At 41.4% G+C, this 16,949-nt stretch overlaps 1 protein-coding gene across 2 annotated transcripts in view; it reads left to right on the top strand.

Moving 5' to 3' along the window:
- The window catches only part of schip1 (schwannomin interacting protein 1), a 198,348-nt gene that overhangs the window by 57,149 nt on the left and 124,250 nt on the right, over positions 1-16,949 (top strand). Inside the window, exons 6-8 of one of the 2 annotated variants that reach the window (XM_040130291.1) lie at positions 1,596-1,628; positions 2,006-2,079; positions 2,665-2,800. In XM_040130291.1, coding sequence (XP_039986225.1) covers positions 1,596-1,628; positions 2,006-2,079; positions 2,665-2,800 — 243 coding nt within the window. Of the gene's footprint in view, positions 1-1,595; positions 1,661-2,005; positions 2,080-2,664; positions 2,801-16,949 lie in introns of both variants that reach the window. The other variant, XM_040130290.1, reaches the window with a different exon arrangement.

Raw genomic sequence — 16,949 nt, 5'->3', positions numbered from 1 at the left:
TCTGTCTTTTCATCCTCTCTGCCTTACTCCTGTCTGTGTCAAAATAGCACTTTTTAAAGTTCAGTCTCGGTTTAAAAGTGTCTGACTGGATGTGTATGTGTGAGAGTGAGAGTGAGAGAACCGTATAAAAGAGAGACAGCTGTCTGTCCAGGATAGCATTAGGGCAGATTTGGAAAAGCTGAGGTGACATTGACTCTCAAAGCAGGGGGGTTTTGGTTGTACAGAATCCACGGTCCAGCTACATTTATGCTTTCACAGATCCTCCTTTCATCAGAGAGAAATTGAGAGGGAATTTCTCTCTGCTGAAAAGGGAAAGACAAACAGACAGAAAGAGATGAAAAACAACTCCTCGATGCAATCATTGATCACTAGTCAAAATCCTTGATTCTGTCTGATGAGCTGCTTGTTCGTTCTGGGAGGCAGATTAATGAGAAAAACAACACCGCCTGCCACAGTGAAAATGGGCAAACAGCCAAAAGATAGACCTTTTTGTCAATAAAGATATGATGCTGGTGTGTTTCAACAGTGACTGTGTTTAGCCAAAAATTCAGTCAGACACTGCTTCAATTAGATACATAATGTATATATGTGTGTGCTTAGTTACACTTCAAGATACCTTTTTTTTGAGACCATTTCATATTTATTAAAGGGAAACCATATATATTACTATATAAAATATATATGGCTTTATAATGAATATTAACCATGTGCTATATTTCTTGCTGTGAATTTCAACATGGGCCAATTTGCCATCAAATAGCTGCAACATATTCCTTCATGCATTATTCATTATGCGCTAATGACACAATCAAACAAAAGGTCAAATAAAAGTGTGGAACTTTGCAGTTTTCACTATAAACACACACACGTACACAAGAATCCACTGTGTGTAGCTGGTAGCTGCTCATTGCCCTGATGTGACCCTCTTGGCTCATCAGGAAGAACTGCTCCACTTAAACTTTGTTGCTCCCTTGTAATCGAATTAGTCTGCTCAATTATGTAGAGGCAGGTCTGTCCTCATTACACAGCACTATTAAAGCACAAGCATGGAGCAGGGGGGGGGCAGCAGGCGAGGAGCGGGGAACGGAGCTAAACGTCATTTTAATGAAAGTGTCAAGTGTCACCGCTCTAATCTTCAATGTGTCCGCTACATCTGTACATCTGTACATCTGTACAACACCTGTTCCATAGTTCATGAATTATGTCCTGCTGAATCTTCTCTGCCTTTCCTGTCTCTCTCTGTTTGACTTTGGTCTTTGACTTTCTTTGTGCTTCTGGGCCAACTGCCTGCGAAATGCTGAAGCAGCGATTTGCCCGAGTTTTTCCAAAGCTTACTTCACTAACATCACAAGACAACATCTAACCGAGCCAAACTGCTGCCCAACCACTTGCTACAGGGGTCCCTGAGCTCAGCACAGTGATCACACATCTGCCAAACTCATATTGCAAACACACATACACTGTAGGGATCTCCTTTTCTTGCAAAAGGTTCTCCCTGTGTCTGCACTGAAGCCAAATATTCGAGATTTCAACCGCCTTCTTATTTCTGCCACTTTGTCTCTCTGTTTGTCCCTCTTTCTGTCTCTCTCACTCAGCAGCAGCTGAAGAGCTTCCAGGGGGGATTCAAGCGTGTTAGTGATGGCGGTTACCAGCTGCAGAGGTGGGCTTACCCACATGCACACACAATAAACATACAACACAGAGACAAAATACGGCAGGCTGCTCCTGTGCTGCTTTAAAAACCCATTTCCCTGCAGATGTGATGAGGCCATTGCTGTTTAGTTACTGATAACCCTGACTGAGATTGGACCTTTGTGTGTGTGTGTGTGTGTATGTGTGTGTGTCTCTCTCTATCGCTCTCTCTTTCTCTTTCTCTTTCTCTTTGTGTGTGTGTGTGTGTGTGTGTGTGTGTGTGTGTGTGTGCGTGCGTGTGTGTGTGTATGTGTGTATGTGTATGCGTGTCCTCTGAATGTCCCCTACACTCCTTCCCTTTCTCTTCTGGTTCAGTAATCGTCTGACCATGGACCTAGATAACAACATCAATATCAACATGCCGCCCATTGAGAACAAGGTGTTGATGTGAGTATATATTCAATCTCCAGCTAAAAAGGAGAAATTGTAGACTTTAATTTTGATTACATACAATACGTCTGATAAAATAGAAAACTGCCTTTCTGGGTACTTTATTTGTATATTTCTTACCCTTCCGCCAAGTTTAGTAGTTCCCAACTTGAGATTCAAGACAGCTATATACAGTTGCAGTCTAAATTTGACAGGTCATAAGATAATTAACAAAATCCCTTGAACAAAATTACATTCATATTTTGTGAGTCTTCTATTATCTTGGCTTTCCTCTTCCAAAACGTGACTGATACGAAATGGTCTAAGGATTATAATGGAAAATCACTCTTGCTGGAGATGTTTACAACTTATGGATATACCGTATATACTGTAACTTTGTCATGAGGGGTCACGACTACACGTTGCTTCATTTCAAGGGGTCACAAACTGATTGTAGGAATGCTCTGAAAATTCACCTCCTGACTGATTCTCAAGTAGACCGAGCCACCGTAACGTTAACATTATTACAATTCATACATGTGTTATATCCACAAAATCTGCTACTGTGTTCATACTGTGTTGTCTGTTCTTCAACGCATGTAGTATTCAGCGGGCCTGGCGTGACTTCCTCCAGAGACAGGAAGTGGAGAAGAGGAGCCCCTCCCCACCCTCCCTCTCCTCCTCTGACAAGCTGAGCATGTCAATCAGCATGACAACCCTGTCAGATGGCAGCACCCCAGTAAGTCATGCCTATGTCAAACATATTTTTCATCACAAAGTCAAAGTATTGGGACAACGCTGTGACTGATAGTGTCTCAGGGGGCTCTGTTTGTGAGTATGTGTGTCTTGGCTCAGACACTTTATTAGAAAAGGAGCATTAAGGGACACACGTTGACTGTTGCAGTGATTTTAAAATTTGTGCTTCAGCTGTTTCAATAAGGCTTCGTATTGCACAGAATTGTGCTATAAGTGCGTGGCATATATTAAGATGTCACAGTTAGGATGTTTAGAGTTTTTTGCTGCCTTATGTGGCAAAAATGGGACAGTGCACATAGTCTCATTCCTGTCCAGAAGGGGGCAGTATCTCTCAGCTAATTTCTTCTGTATGCAGACTCACAACCAGCCCCCTTCTTTGGGAGCAGAGAGTAAATATACAAGGATTTGGTCTGACACACTCACACTCTCTCTATCACAGCATCAGCACACTGAGAATTGAAATCAATGGAACAGCCACTCTCATTTAGAACACCTTGCCTTCATCTAACCAGACCACAGTAAATCCCCAGGATTTTCTCTACTGCGTCTGTTCTGGTCATTATAATTCTATACTGACATCGACTGCAGCCTTCTGGCTGAACAGCAAGTGTGTGTGTGTGTGTGTGTGTGTGTGTGCACTTCTCTGCTAATCTCTTAGCCTGAAGTCAACAGGCAGGTTAAATCTCAAAGACAGCTGGGAGAGTTCTGTGTATGAGCACACTTAGGTGGTACTTGTCCACTCAATCACCTCAGAGAAAAGCTTTTACACTGGAGAAGAATGTTTGATTTGGATCCCGGCAGATAAAAGGGGGTCAGATGGGTTCCTAGTGAAGAAAACTCAGAGCGGTGAGAAACTGGAATAAACGTATGCTCTCAGTTAGGTTCACGGTAGCGCATGATGTGAGCAGCAGACAGTCAGTATTCCGGCCAAGAAGGTTGTGGATAAAGTCATCAAGATTTCTGTAACTTTACACAAACACAGACACACACACAGACACATATACACATACACATACACACATACACACACACAAACACTGAATAAACATCGGTTGTGTTTGAAATCCTTTGGGATGGCCAGGAAATGCTTAGCTCAGTGACTCCAACCTGCTGACAAGGGCAGATGATCATCACGGAGAGAAAGAGAGCGTGTGGGTGTGTTAGTGTGTGCATTGAGACCCTAAGGTCAAGGGAGATAGAGGAGAGTGGTAGAGAGGAAAGGAAGATGAAAAACAGATGTTGGTTCACCGCCTGAATGTGCTGATACTGTGGATCTGCTCTCCTCTGTGGAAAACGGAGGCTCAGCTTCTCCTCTCATATCATTTCATGGCTTTTTTTTTAACCTGATTGATAGAAACAGGCCACATAAAAGCTGTTTTTACTATCTTCACACACTTACACCTTCTGCCCCGTTTTCTCTCTTTATTTGATTGTCCTTTCTTTACAATAATGCTTTTTGCTGGATGTGACAGCTCCGCCCTGTTTGAATTTCTAACAGTTTCATTTCTGTCGACCAAGCGTTACATTCTCAATCTGCGCCCGGGTCTATACATTCATGGATGCATGCACACACTCACACACACACACACACACACACACACACACACACACACACACACACACACACACACACACACACACACCCACACGCACCCACACACACACAAGGATGGAGTCATATTTTCCTGAGACAAAGTGATGTCGCAGTCATCTCTAAAGTGATTGAATTTGTAACCTCTGTGCCTGTAACATCAGTCTTTGACAAAACCTTGCGGCGCGTGTGTTTGTGTGTGTGTGTGTGTGTGTGTGCACGCGCATGACCATGCTTGTGTGTGCATAGTGTATGTCAAACCAGGTCTTCGTGTGTTTCTATTCCAAAGCAAGCTATTTTTTCATCATGTGTTTTCAGAAAGGGTTGGGTGTAATGTTCTCAGCTGTGTATGACTAAGATATAGTTGACATGCGACTGCTTATTTTGTAAAAGATCTTTCACTCTGTAATTTAGCTCACTCATTGCCATGGCAATCCTGCAAAATAGAGCAGCTCTGGATACCTCTCTTTATGATCAATCCCTCTGCTCCATAGCAACACCACAGAGGGAGGCAGAAATTATAGGTTTCATTAAAGAGGAACCTAAGAAAACTCTGGCTTTTATGCCCACATATGAATCAGCTGTCAAAATTTATTGTTTCATAATACTGCAGCATGTCAACATCACTCCCCCCCACCCCCAACCCCCCAAATCCACCTGCGAGTACGCATACATACACAAACACAAAGGAGAGTGAGCACACGCACATGGACAACAGGCGCATGGACCCTAGACCACCACAACTTCAATTTTAGACTGTCTGGACGACAAATGTCTTTTTATAACCACACATCAGTCAATACTGTTTGGGGACTGGCTCAATGTTTTTCTTTCTAAATAACATGAGAAATTAGGACAAAAACAAACATCCAGAGAAGATCAAAACGTGCACAAGATGTTTGTTTTTATTCGGTAAAATTTTGAGGTTTTTAATTCTGGACTTCAGGATCAAGTCAAGTTTCCTATCTTGCCTGTTACTCACTGGCAGCCTGCCTCTTGGTTTGGGAACTGTCCATTGCCTTGGTGCTTATTTGCCTCGGCGCTAGGATGTAGTTGCTGAGTTTTGACACTAGAGGGAGATCCTGTATCAAAGTGGGCCTTTTTTAAAATTTGCTCTTCTTGGGGAGTGATCGAGGCAAACACACATGTTGACATTTTTGGGAAAGCAAAAACTTCAAGATCTCAAACAGTAATACAACTGTGGTCATGTGTTGCCTACTGTGTATATTTAAATATGGGAAAAGGACACAAAGTGGTTATTATTGCTTGTTTTTGAGTTTTGCTTAGGCATTTATTTCCCTTAGAGTCTATCTGGGCCACGTAATTCTACAAATATCCAACCTTAGTGCATAAAACTGGGTCAAAGCTTGTATAGTGCCATGTCAGTTCAACAAGGGTAATTCTGCACGATCAAGGTAAAAAATATGTATTTACTTTGCAGGCTTGTAGAAAACATGCATGTGTTCCCCCATGCATATACATATAATATCTACAGTATATGTAAATAGCAATGTGTGTGTGTGTGTGTGTGTGTGTGTGTGGGCGCATGTGTATTGGCTGGTGAAGGGCACACAGGGGCAGGGTAGTCCATCTGGCCCGCTAAGGTGCAGTGAGACTGGGCCGAGCAGAGCAGCGCCGCCTTCCCCATCTGCCAGCTGTTAGGCTTCTCCATCTCTGCCCTCTGCATCAGTTCTATTGTAACATCAGGCTTCTCCCCTTTTCTGTCATGTCATAGTTTATTTTGGCCTTTCCCTTTTATAATTTAATGTATTTCTCTTTTTTCTCTTCTCCTTCTTTGTGCTTCTCTCATAGCCTCTCTGCATCTTTCTCCCTGTGCCTCTCTGTCTCTGTCTCTTTATCACTTACCCGCCAGCCTTCTGTTCTCTTGGCGTGATCAGGTCATGCAGCTGCAGCAACAGCCATGGAAGCCTGGCAGGAGAGACAAAAAGAGGTTAGGCAAAGTTTGAGGAATTTTTGTGGAGTTACTGTATGTCTCCTCTTTATGTACAGTACGTGTACGCACATAGAGCATTAGTTGATTCCACAGAGATAAAAGACATCCAGCAATGTTGTACTACGTATTTCGGTCTCCAGGTTAACTCCTGGGTACGCTTGGACTTTTCTGTAGCTGACTCAAATTCATCATTACACAAAATGTTACAGCTTTAACAGATTACTGAACCAACAGGCTGCACACATTTAACCTCTCACATTGTTTTTCACCCATTTAATCCACTGCAGGGTAAAAATAGTTGCCCTGTGACTGAACTCCCATAATTTTAATCCTCACTCACATTTTCGTTTATGTAGCCAAAAATCCCAATTCACAAATTTGCCTCAAAGAGCATTGCAATCTGTACAGCATACAACCCTCTATAATTGGACCCTTGTTTTAGAAAAGGAAACACTCCCCAAGAAAACTGTAATTGGTCTAAAAAGAAACCACAAAGCAAATTTAATATTCTTAAGCGTAGTAAACATCCTAGTAAATTAGTAGCAGTGCGCAGATCACAATTATTTAGGCAGTTTTAAAAGTGTATAAGAAGTGAAAGTCTCACTTACATGACATGACATCTTGTATATGAATAAATATACAATGAAGCAAACACTTAGCAAGGGAACAGTAACTGGTCCTTTGATGCTACAGATAAAGTAGGGCACAGATTTAGAGTGAATCCTCAGTTTCCTAGACACAAGGACGTCACCTTTGCTGTGTCCTCAACACTGTATCAAGGACCGTGAGATTATTCCTAATCATTACAACACCAGCTATCAAGTCATCTATTGCATGCTGTCACCCTTCCAAGCAGTGCCATTTCCCAGTGGCCTTTCCCAGTTCTACTTTACTCTGGACCAGAACATCCCAGTGACGATTTACGGTAATTATGGAAATGTAACATAAGGCTTTGGAAATTAACGCTATCCCCTACCAGTCTCTTCGTCACTGGAGGATGGGTGTAACTGGAGCCAATGCTTTTACAATCCTGTTACTGTAATACCGTGGACAATACAAAAACCCTAGGTCAGGTGATTAAGGATTCCCTTGAATTAGTTTAGGCTTATAGAAGCCTCGTTGATGCAATTCATGTGTTTAATCGTTTTTCTTAATTCATTAGATGCAAATTTATTGAAAAGGCAGCCTACACATGGGTTTATATTCTTTCTTATTCCCCAGGAGTGATGCTGGGCCTCCTCTTGTAGGCTGCAGATTTAATTGACATAATCCCTCTCGTCACAATATCTCACCTAGATAAGATGTACTGTATGGTAGCGGCGCAGGTGTAGGTGGGTGTGCTGGGTCTCCACTGTGTCTGAGGTGGGCTGGGCAGAGTCAAGGGGCCTGGCGGGATGTAAGAGGACCGCTGGGACACACCAGCCATGGTATCGATTGACAGTATCATTAGTGACCCCTCCCCACTTCACCACCACCTAATGTGGAGAGGGTCTGGTTCCAGATCTGAAAGCTACATAATTCACTTCCTCTCGTGACTGCAACCAACCAAACTGATTTAAAATAATATTAGCTCTTTTTGTCTATGCACTCCGGCAATAGGTTTCTTTTTGTTAATGCTTCAACCACCCTGCAGACATGTGAAGGACATTCATATGACTCTTATAATTATGTATTAGAGAGATGAAGCCTTCCGTGCAATAATGTCTGATGGGGGTCAGCGAGGTCTGACTCTCTGCTAATCACCTGCCAGCGGCGTGTCAAGTCGAACATGGGCCCTTTCACACCTGGGACATGTCATGTCATACGCTCTCTGAGGTGTGTTATACACTTTACAGCTATGTGACATGCTGGGCGTGATGTGCGTGTGTTTGAATGTGATGGAGAGGATGGGGGTGGAACTAATTGCACACTGAGTCTTAATTAGTCAGACCCTGAAGCATTTGCTCTTTAAAACATGAAGTTCCTAGAAAAGCCCGTTGAAACGTGTTCTGCATGAGAACTATGAGATTTTGTTTTGGAATAAGCGTTATGGAAATCTATATTTTTGTAGGACAGTTGTTTACAAATGACAGCAGCTCTTTCTTCAGAGTGACGTCATGTTGCATTTGTGTCAGCTAGTGAAATCCACAGGGGGTCACTGTTCTGCTTTGCTGGGACAGAGTAGCCCAATCCTGTAGCATGGAGAAGTCCAGGTCTCCCCTAAAACCCTTGGTCAAAAATCCAAGCTCTACTCTGGCGGGTATTCCTCTGCTTCTTTACTGGACATGAATTATAGCATCATTCTGGATTTAAAAGCGTGATGTGCACAGTTTCAGAAATCTGCAGGGACTCCCAATGTTGTTTTGTAGAGGACACTGTCAGTCGGCAAACGCCCCACCCCCCCAGTCAAGGGCCTCTTTTTTCAAAGATAATAGCCCATTATCAACATATTTGTAATTAAAAAGAGAGGTGAGCTGCTGTTTTGTATTTTCTATCTTTCTCTCTCCCCTGTTCTCTCTCACTATGTCTCTCTTCTGTTTTTCGTCCGTTGCCTCCTCTCCTTAAGCCTTTTAATTTCACGACACTTCAATTAAATATTAAAGTGTTTCAGGATTACGTCAGACTTGTGAACAAGCTGCTGGGTTTTTCCAGCCTGCTCTCTATATATAAATTTCCTCCTTCCCTTTTTTTTTTTTCTTTTTTTCAATTTCAGTTTCAACTTGCTTTACTGGCATGACATGACAGGAATTTAGACAGTAGTTAGAGACAGTGATGATAGTAATGAAATCTGCTATCTGTAAACAATGCTGCCTCAAACCCTTTTGGGACTATAAGTAGGATTTTACTCCCAGCATTGCACTCCAATGACAGCACTGACGCTATAACATACAATATGGCTCCTAAAATGGGCATTGTATGGTCTTACAGCATGTAACCTATGTAAAAACTTAAGGGGAGAAAAGTAAGTTATTGTTGTGCACTCTTGGTTGATGTTGATATATTTTCTTGTTAACAGTCTTCAGTTTATGTTTAACAAATATCTACACTACCAAAAATGAAAGTACATCTAAAAAAAAAAAAAAACGCAACAGGATTCCACATTTTTTATTTTACATTTCCCAGGCCCGAAGAAGCTGCTTTATTCATTTTGGGCCGTTTGTGATGTTAAGGAAACTGCAGTATGAACCCTGAACATTATACAGTATTTCTCAGAAGAAACATATCTACTTAATACTGTAGGTCGAACAGCCTCCTTGAAGACCCTTGTCCTTATCACCCTATGATCTAATAGAATTTTATTTTAAACATAGTCATTTGAAAAACCAAAGTACCTTATGTTGTACTGTACTGTATATAACATTGAAACAGCAAAATGCAGGTTGCTTAAATGCTTCTTCTGTCTGTCTTTTGTTTTTAGCTTTCTGTCCCTATTCTCTCTCTTTCTCTCTCCTTTTTCTCATACCAAGAATGCCTTTCTCTCTTCTTCGATCCCACAACCACCACCACATTATCTCACTGATCTATACTTGCCCAACAGCATGTCCAGAATTGATCATTAATGTCTGATTGGGGACGGTGGTGATATGAAAAGCAGCAGACTGGATACAGTTACAAATCGTCTTTGCTCTGGAATCTGTTGGTTGTGGCTTTGCAGAGGTAATCAAGACCAGATTAGCCACATGCTGCAAAGTGTCATGCTTTATTCTGAACACAGTATCCATGTAAGATTTCTGAACTGTAAGTGGGTTTTTCAACTGACGGAAACAGGACAGAATGTACTGATGAAATATGTTAAGCACGAACTACACTTAAGGTGTCTCCACATTCAGACAGTAAAGTAACACTTCATGAATATAAGAATTTTTGGTATGTAGCCTAATGAGCACCTTTTTTTTTTTTTGTTGTTGTTGTTGTTAGTCATTTTGTACATAAGACTCTTGGTAGTATTCATCAGAAAGCAGTGGATATCTCCTTTTGGAACCAAACATGATATTTATCACATCAGGCGTTACCTGATTCTAAAAGTTATCAACAAAAGTTCTGCTGCAGATCATCAACTTTGCCGGTGTACTTGTGGTTGTGCATTATGACAACATTGAAATATCTCACCTGAGTAGAGGTGAGGGTAAAAACTGCTTCTTGTTCCTGTGAAACAAGCACTGCCTTACTATGCCTCGTGCAAGTGGTGACAATGTTTTATTAATAGTGGGGATGCTTGTGCTCTCAGCTTCCCGTATAAACTCAGGTATTCACACACACATACACATGTTGATGTGTGCATACACACATTCATGCACAGGCACATAGGAAGAAAAGTGGGAAGGGAAACTGTATTGCCATTAATTTGTATGTGACGAGATTTTTCACATACTGTATACCTCAATAGTTGTGAGATGTGTGGGCGTGTGTGTATGTGCATGTGTATGTGTGTGTTTGAGAGAGATACTGGATGGAAAGGAAAAGCCTGCAGCACTGTGCATATCCAGCCTCATTTACCAGATTCCACTCCTCCATCATCACCAGGATCATTATCCTCTCTCTTCTCTGCCCTTGCTCCCTCACTTCTACCAGGACTCAAGGTGGCACGGCAAAATATCAACACGCACGTCTAAACCCTCACTCACACAGAATGCTTACTATTCTGCACATTTTGTACACATGAACTGAAAAAAAAACTAAAAATAAGTAACTGCTGAGTGTGTATGTGCACAGTCAGGTGCATAGTTTTGTCATTTATTGCCACAGTATTCCTGTGGCATTTTTAAAAAATGACAAAATGAGGTTAGCGTGCATGCATAAGTGTCTTCACTCCTGACTCTGGTGGCTTGCAGGCCACAGTCGATGCTGAAATCAGTGTGCATCAGTGTAGATATCTAAGATGAAATTAAAGTTTCAACCCTGCTACCAGTGGAATACCACTCACTCATCGCGTTCTTTCATGCACATGTATACTGTACTGTTGAGCATAACAAAATGCCGTTTGTGTTTCACATCAAGGTTATATATATGAACTCATGAGAGGACACGTTTTGCTATGTACACAGCCGGGGATAACAGGAAATAGAGCATGAACCATGCCCCAGCTAGCTGCCCCACGATGGTAATAATTACTTAGAAAAGATAAGTGAAGGGAGATAGAGTAACCCACGTTTTCACTACTGCTCTCCAGTTTTTCATTCATAAATCATATCTTCCTTCAGTAGTGTATGCCGCTGCGTTTTTCCTCTTTCTTGTCAAAATGACAGTCTTCTCCCACTCAGTTCCTGTGATTTTCACTGCCTGCCCCTATTTCTGAGAAGATCACCATATTGTTATTCAACTTGAACAATCCCACTGCTTATTCAGCCCTATGAGATCCCTCTAATAGTCACAGTGACTGCTGAGGTGTGGAACGGTAGGTTACACTAAACCGACTCTGGAAATCTAAGCGACAGCACGCATACTAGCCGTCGATTGTTGTGTATGTGTCTGCATGTGCTTGAGTATGTGTGTCTGCTCTCTCAAACGTGACCATCTAAGCTATGGTTTTTATTAAAATACTGAACATGCAGTCTGTTTGAGAGGGAGAGAGAGAGGAACGGGATTATGTGTCTCGGTTTGTTAGTTTGGCATTTCGAGACTGGAGAAATCCCGGAAAGAAGAATGGAGGGAAATGTATTGAACAGAAGGGAGATAAAAAGAAGGGAGAAAGAGCCTATTCTTCTTCCCACTGAGTGGTCTGGTCTCCAGAGAGAAATAAACTGATTTGTGATTAATGAAAAGATGGAAAAGCGGTTTCCTCTCCTCTCTTGCTTTCTTACCTCTTTGCTTTTCCTCCTCTAACCTAACTGTCTCACCCAGAAAATCCATCTTGGTAATGTCTATTTGTAGCGAATGATTAGGGAGCAGATAAAGAGAGAAATCAGGCAATGAAAGGAACGCAAAAACGTTTCAAAGTATTATCATCACACGACCACTCTGCAGGCAAATGGAGATAACAAGTTATCTTGAAGTAAACACCTGACCTCTTGCAAAACACAAAGTCACAGTTCTCTTGTGTAACTTTCTTTCCACTTTAACAACAACTTTGAGTAATTTAGCAAAGCAGTAAGAAATGTGGTAACAAAGTGAGAGCAAGCCCCGCGGTCTCCGCGTTTAAATGATGCAGGCAGGTGATGATGCAGAATACAGAGTAAGTTTAGATATAAAATGAAATAAAGTTTCAAAGGAGATCTACAGATGGAGAGAATGAGGGACATCCTGAGTTGTGTGGAGCTCCTTCATACCTCATTAGCCCAGTAAACTGATATCAGCAGTGCTGTCCTTATCATCACCTCTGCGGCAGTGCCCCATAGCATAACACTCATCCCTGCACCCACTGATATTAAAGCAGATCATTTTGGCCTCCTTATTCAGCCAGTGAAATACAGAAAGGGCAAAGGGGAGCAGGGGATTTGGATGATACAAAAGGAGGTTTGTTTTTAAACTGTTCTCACAAGGAATAAGTATTGTAGTGTGGAAGGAAGAAAAGGTTGGGGAAAAAGGTGAAATAGAAGACCGGTAAGATGTGTAGAGATGTAATAGGGATGAGCAAAAGTATCATCACAGAGCCACCTGGAGGATCAGAAGCCATGATGCAACGCTGCACCTGCCTATCACATGGGAGACTTCACAGCCACCGCGGTACAATCAGTCTTTCACACGACATTACGCAGGGAAAGCACATGGTTTTTAGTATGTCAAGAATGGGCGTGAAAGGAAAGATGGTAATTAGGAGGAGAGACAGCATTTCTCTTGAAATGCGGGATGCTGAGAAGACAAGCACTGATTTTACGCATAATGTCGTGGAGAGTTAGGGTGAAAGGAAGTGCCGTGCCGGGTGACGCAGTGGCAGAAGAGTCACATAAGGCTAAGGGAAAGGAGAGACGTTGAAAAATGCAAACTGGTTAACTCAAGAATAAAAATAACGGGACAATCCATTTACAGTGAGTGGGGTTGCTGTGAGAGTTTGACAGACAGAACAGCCTAAATGTCTTCTTCCTTTCCATCAGCTCCTCCTAGGGAAACCATTGTGCATCAGTCCCAGCTAAGAGATCCCTCCAGTTTGCCTTGGAACTGCCCAAGGGAGTCCTCCCAGTCAGTCATGGCCAGAATTCCTCAGTGGGTAGACTCCTCATCCTTACCTCCGTTAATGGCTGGCTAAATCACCTCATTTGGCTGGAGGAGCAGGAACTGAGCACAAAGACCTTACTGCATATCAAGCTTTTCATTCTATCACATCAGGAATTAGTTAGAGAAACCTAATTTCTTCTTGGTCTTTCAGATCTTTCTTTTAGTAAACCAAGAGTTTGTGGCTATTGGTGAAGACAGGAACAAGCAATTAACCACTAAAACAAGCTTTTCCTTGTTTTAAGCTGCGTTGTCTCCACTGCAGTCGGATATGTTTGCTCACATTACTACAGCTGCTGTTTCTAACCAGCAATCAATCAGTTTCACAATCATTCTTATCCTCTCCTCTCTAGGCAGGATTTATTGCAGGACTTTTTGTATTATGCAGCATTATTTTTAGCAACTGGCAACTGAGTGTAGAGTTTATAGTTTGTCAGAATTGAGTGATATATCAGCTTTTTTTTTTTTAAGTTTATTGAGTATTCAGGTTGTGTTTGTTTGTGTATTCAGTAGTATAGTACAAGTTGCCTCAAACACAGACAGACGAGTACTCTCATTGTATACTGAATGACAGCAGACATACTGTCCCAGACTACAATGTCTGCATATTCACATCAACAGAAAACCGTTCATGCAGGATTCCTAGAGCAAACAGAGAATGCCTGGCAGCTTTGATTCGACAACACTTTTCCCCTCGCATAGAGCTCGACAGTCTCAAGATCAGTCATTCGCGAAGTTTACAAACTCTGAGAAAAATAGAAAGAGGGAGAGAGAGAAAAAAAACGATGCGAGAGAGATGCGCTATGTGAGGGAGAGAGTACGAGAGAGAAGACAGCAAACGTGAGGAAAAGAAGTGTTTCTAAGAACTATCTCATTCCTATATAACTCTGCTGTAGATTCCAACTCCTGTGGGAAGAACAGAGGTTTTGCTGAGAAAGGAGATCACATCACTACTATGACAAAGGCATTAACTGGTTTATAGTAAGCAGAACTCACCTGGGACTAGCAGAGGTAGAAAGTTCAGCAGGTAGAGGCAAGAAGAAGCTAAGTAGTTTAGAGACCGGGAAGTTTTCAAGTTCAGGTTGTGTTTTATCAATTGCAGTTCCGGAAATGATACCCTTACCAGACATCACTTCTATAGGTTCCTTTCTGTCCTACATTTGTGTTATTAATCTATTGTCACTTTCTCTGTGCACACCAGCTGTTTTGCTGTTAGATGTGGATAAATATTTCATTCGATGATTTCCATTCTCCAGTAGGCAGCTGTCCCTATGCCAAAAAAGGCTGGAATATGGAAATGCCCAGAGTGGCTCTGGCACAGTAAATGTATTCAAATCACACAACATCAATCACAATATATATCTAATGTACTTCTATACCACCATCCCTTATTTGCATATGTTTCGGAGTCTTTTACAAATTCACTATTGTGCTCTTACAAGTACCATTTTGAATGGAAGAACACTCTCTGCATGCATAATGCAGCACAAAAATCCTTATTCAAAACAGCTGCGGTGGGTTTCCAGTACAATTCCATGTGGCTCAGTGAACGAAGGCAGCTACCATATTTCAGTCAGCAGCCGTAATTAAATGACAAATGACTAAGCAAACACTAATTTGTCGAACAGGAGTGTATTTGATATATTTCTGCAATCGAGAGCATAAGGAGATGTTGGTGGTACAAATGTGCAGCAGGGGTGTCTGCTCGGGGCCATAAATACTGAAATTTGATGAAATCACATCATTAACGATATCCTATTCAAGTCAAGTGTATTCAAATCAAGATGATTTATGTTAATTTTAAATGCATTTTTCATAACAACATAAGATATCCCAATTGTGCCAGCACTCCGATGATATCATGTAACCTAAATGTTGTAAATTCCCTAGATTTTTCCATAATTACAATAATACTAGGTGTAAATAAACACACTTGTAAAATACACCATACTTAATATTGTATTACTATATAAAACATCATCTTGCTGGATTAAATGCATTCAAGTTCACCTTTGTTTAAGGATGTAAGGATCAGATCAGCCAGGACTTCCTCTTGAGTTTTGTATTGTGCTGTATCCCAGTCCCATAAGATCAATATTAACAATGAATGGTTAACTGCAATATTTTCTTGCACATGTGGATGAGCTGGTAAGTCCCTGTAATGTAGTGAAAAAACTGCAAAAAGAAAAGAAAATACAACACAAATAGTATAGCAGCGTTTGAATCCCACGTGCCCTGGTGTCTACTTTATGAATAGATGTTTTTACACTTTCTCTGAAAAATGCTTTGTTTTCTCTTTTCTTTCATACTTGTGCGCGGTGGTGTAATGGTGAATTGGTAGGTGGGTAAACTGTGGCTTCTCAGTATTAGCAGTGTGACATGACACACAGTGAGCGAAGACTGTGGATTGTTTTCCATAGGACCATTGTATTAATGCACACATCATACATATTTGTAAAAACTGTTCATCTGAGATCAAATATGTCTAGGACTTGAGAAACTAGAGAAAAATACAGGCCGAGAGGGAGAATAAGAGTTTGACAGAAAGCAAACTTTATTATACGAAGGCAAGTGGACACATATTTCATCTTACTTGGCTCTTAACATGCTGTGTTTGTGTGTGTCCACAAACACTACGAACACATTCTGTCTGAAAGCAGTCATGCCTGTATATGCTATTAAGTAGAACTAACTGGACCATGCCTCGATATGTCTGGCCTCGATGCAGCCAGTGTCTCTGAGTTATGCGCTAAGATGAGCTAATTCACTTTTCACTAAGGCAGATTGCTCTTCTCAAAAGCACGCTTTGCTCTGTCCAGCACTCTATTCTCTCGCTGTAATGATGGACTGGAGTCAGAAAGGTCCATATGTGATGTGAAAAAAGTGAAAATGTAGCCAATGTTATGATGTTAAATGATGTTAACTCGAGATATACGGTATGATTGTACACACAAAATCTGCCATATGTAATCAAGGAATTGCTTTACCAACTATTACTGTAAGATTTTTTGTTAGAAACAATAGAATAAATCTACATACCTTTCTTTGGATGAGCTTTCATCATTATGCTGTGTCTGCTGTATGGGATTTAACAATAACAACTTGCCTTAAACACGGGAAACCCAAACAGGTGTCCCTAACAGTTTGAATCTGTACCTGCAAGGGATTTTCCACAGAGAACTGTCATATCAGTGAACTGGTGTTCATCTCCACACGGCTAATTATCCTGTAGGAGAGAACGCATAGCGTGGTTGTTCGGATCCATTTCAATGAACAGACCACATGTGCTAAATCGGCCGCTGTGGGCAGTAGAAATCACTAAAGGATGCAGGGAAATGTTTTTTCCACAGACAAGCAGACAGTGGGATTAGTGGTAATGGGTTGACCTTGCTGTAAACGGACTAAGCACTTAAGCCATTGTTTTAAAGTTGTTTCTATCACAAGTTGCTAAGATCATCT

This window comes from Xiphias gladius, chromosome 7, assembly GCF_016859285.1.
Source record: "Xiphias gladius isolate SHS-SW01 ecotype Sanya breed wild chromosome 7, ASM1685928v1, whole genome shotgun sequence".
In the NCBI taxonomy this organism is placed as follows: Eukaryota; Metazoa; Chordata; class Actinopteri; order Istiophoriformes; family Xiphiidae; genus Xiphias; species Xiphias gladius.
The sequence above is the reverse complement of the archived record's forward strand: the minus strand, read 5'-3'. Positions and strand labels throughout refer to the sequence as shown.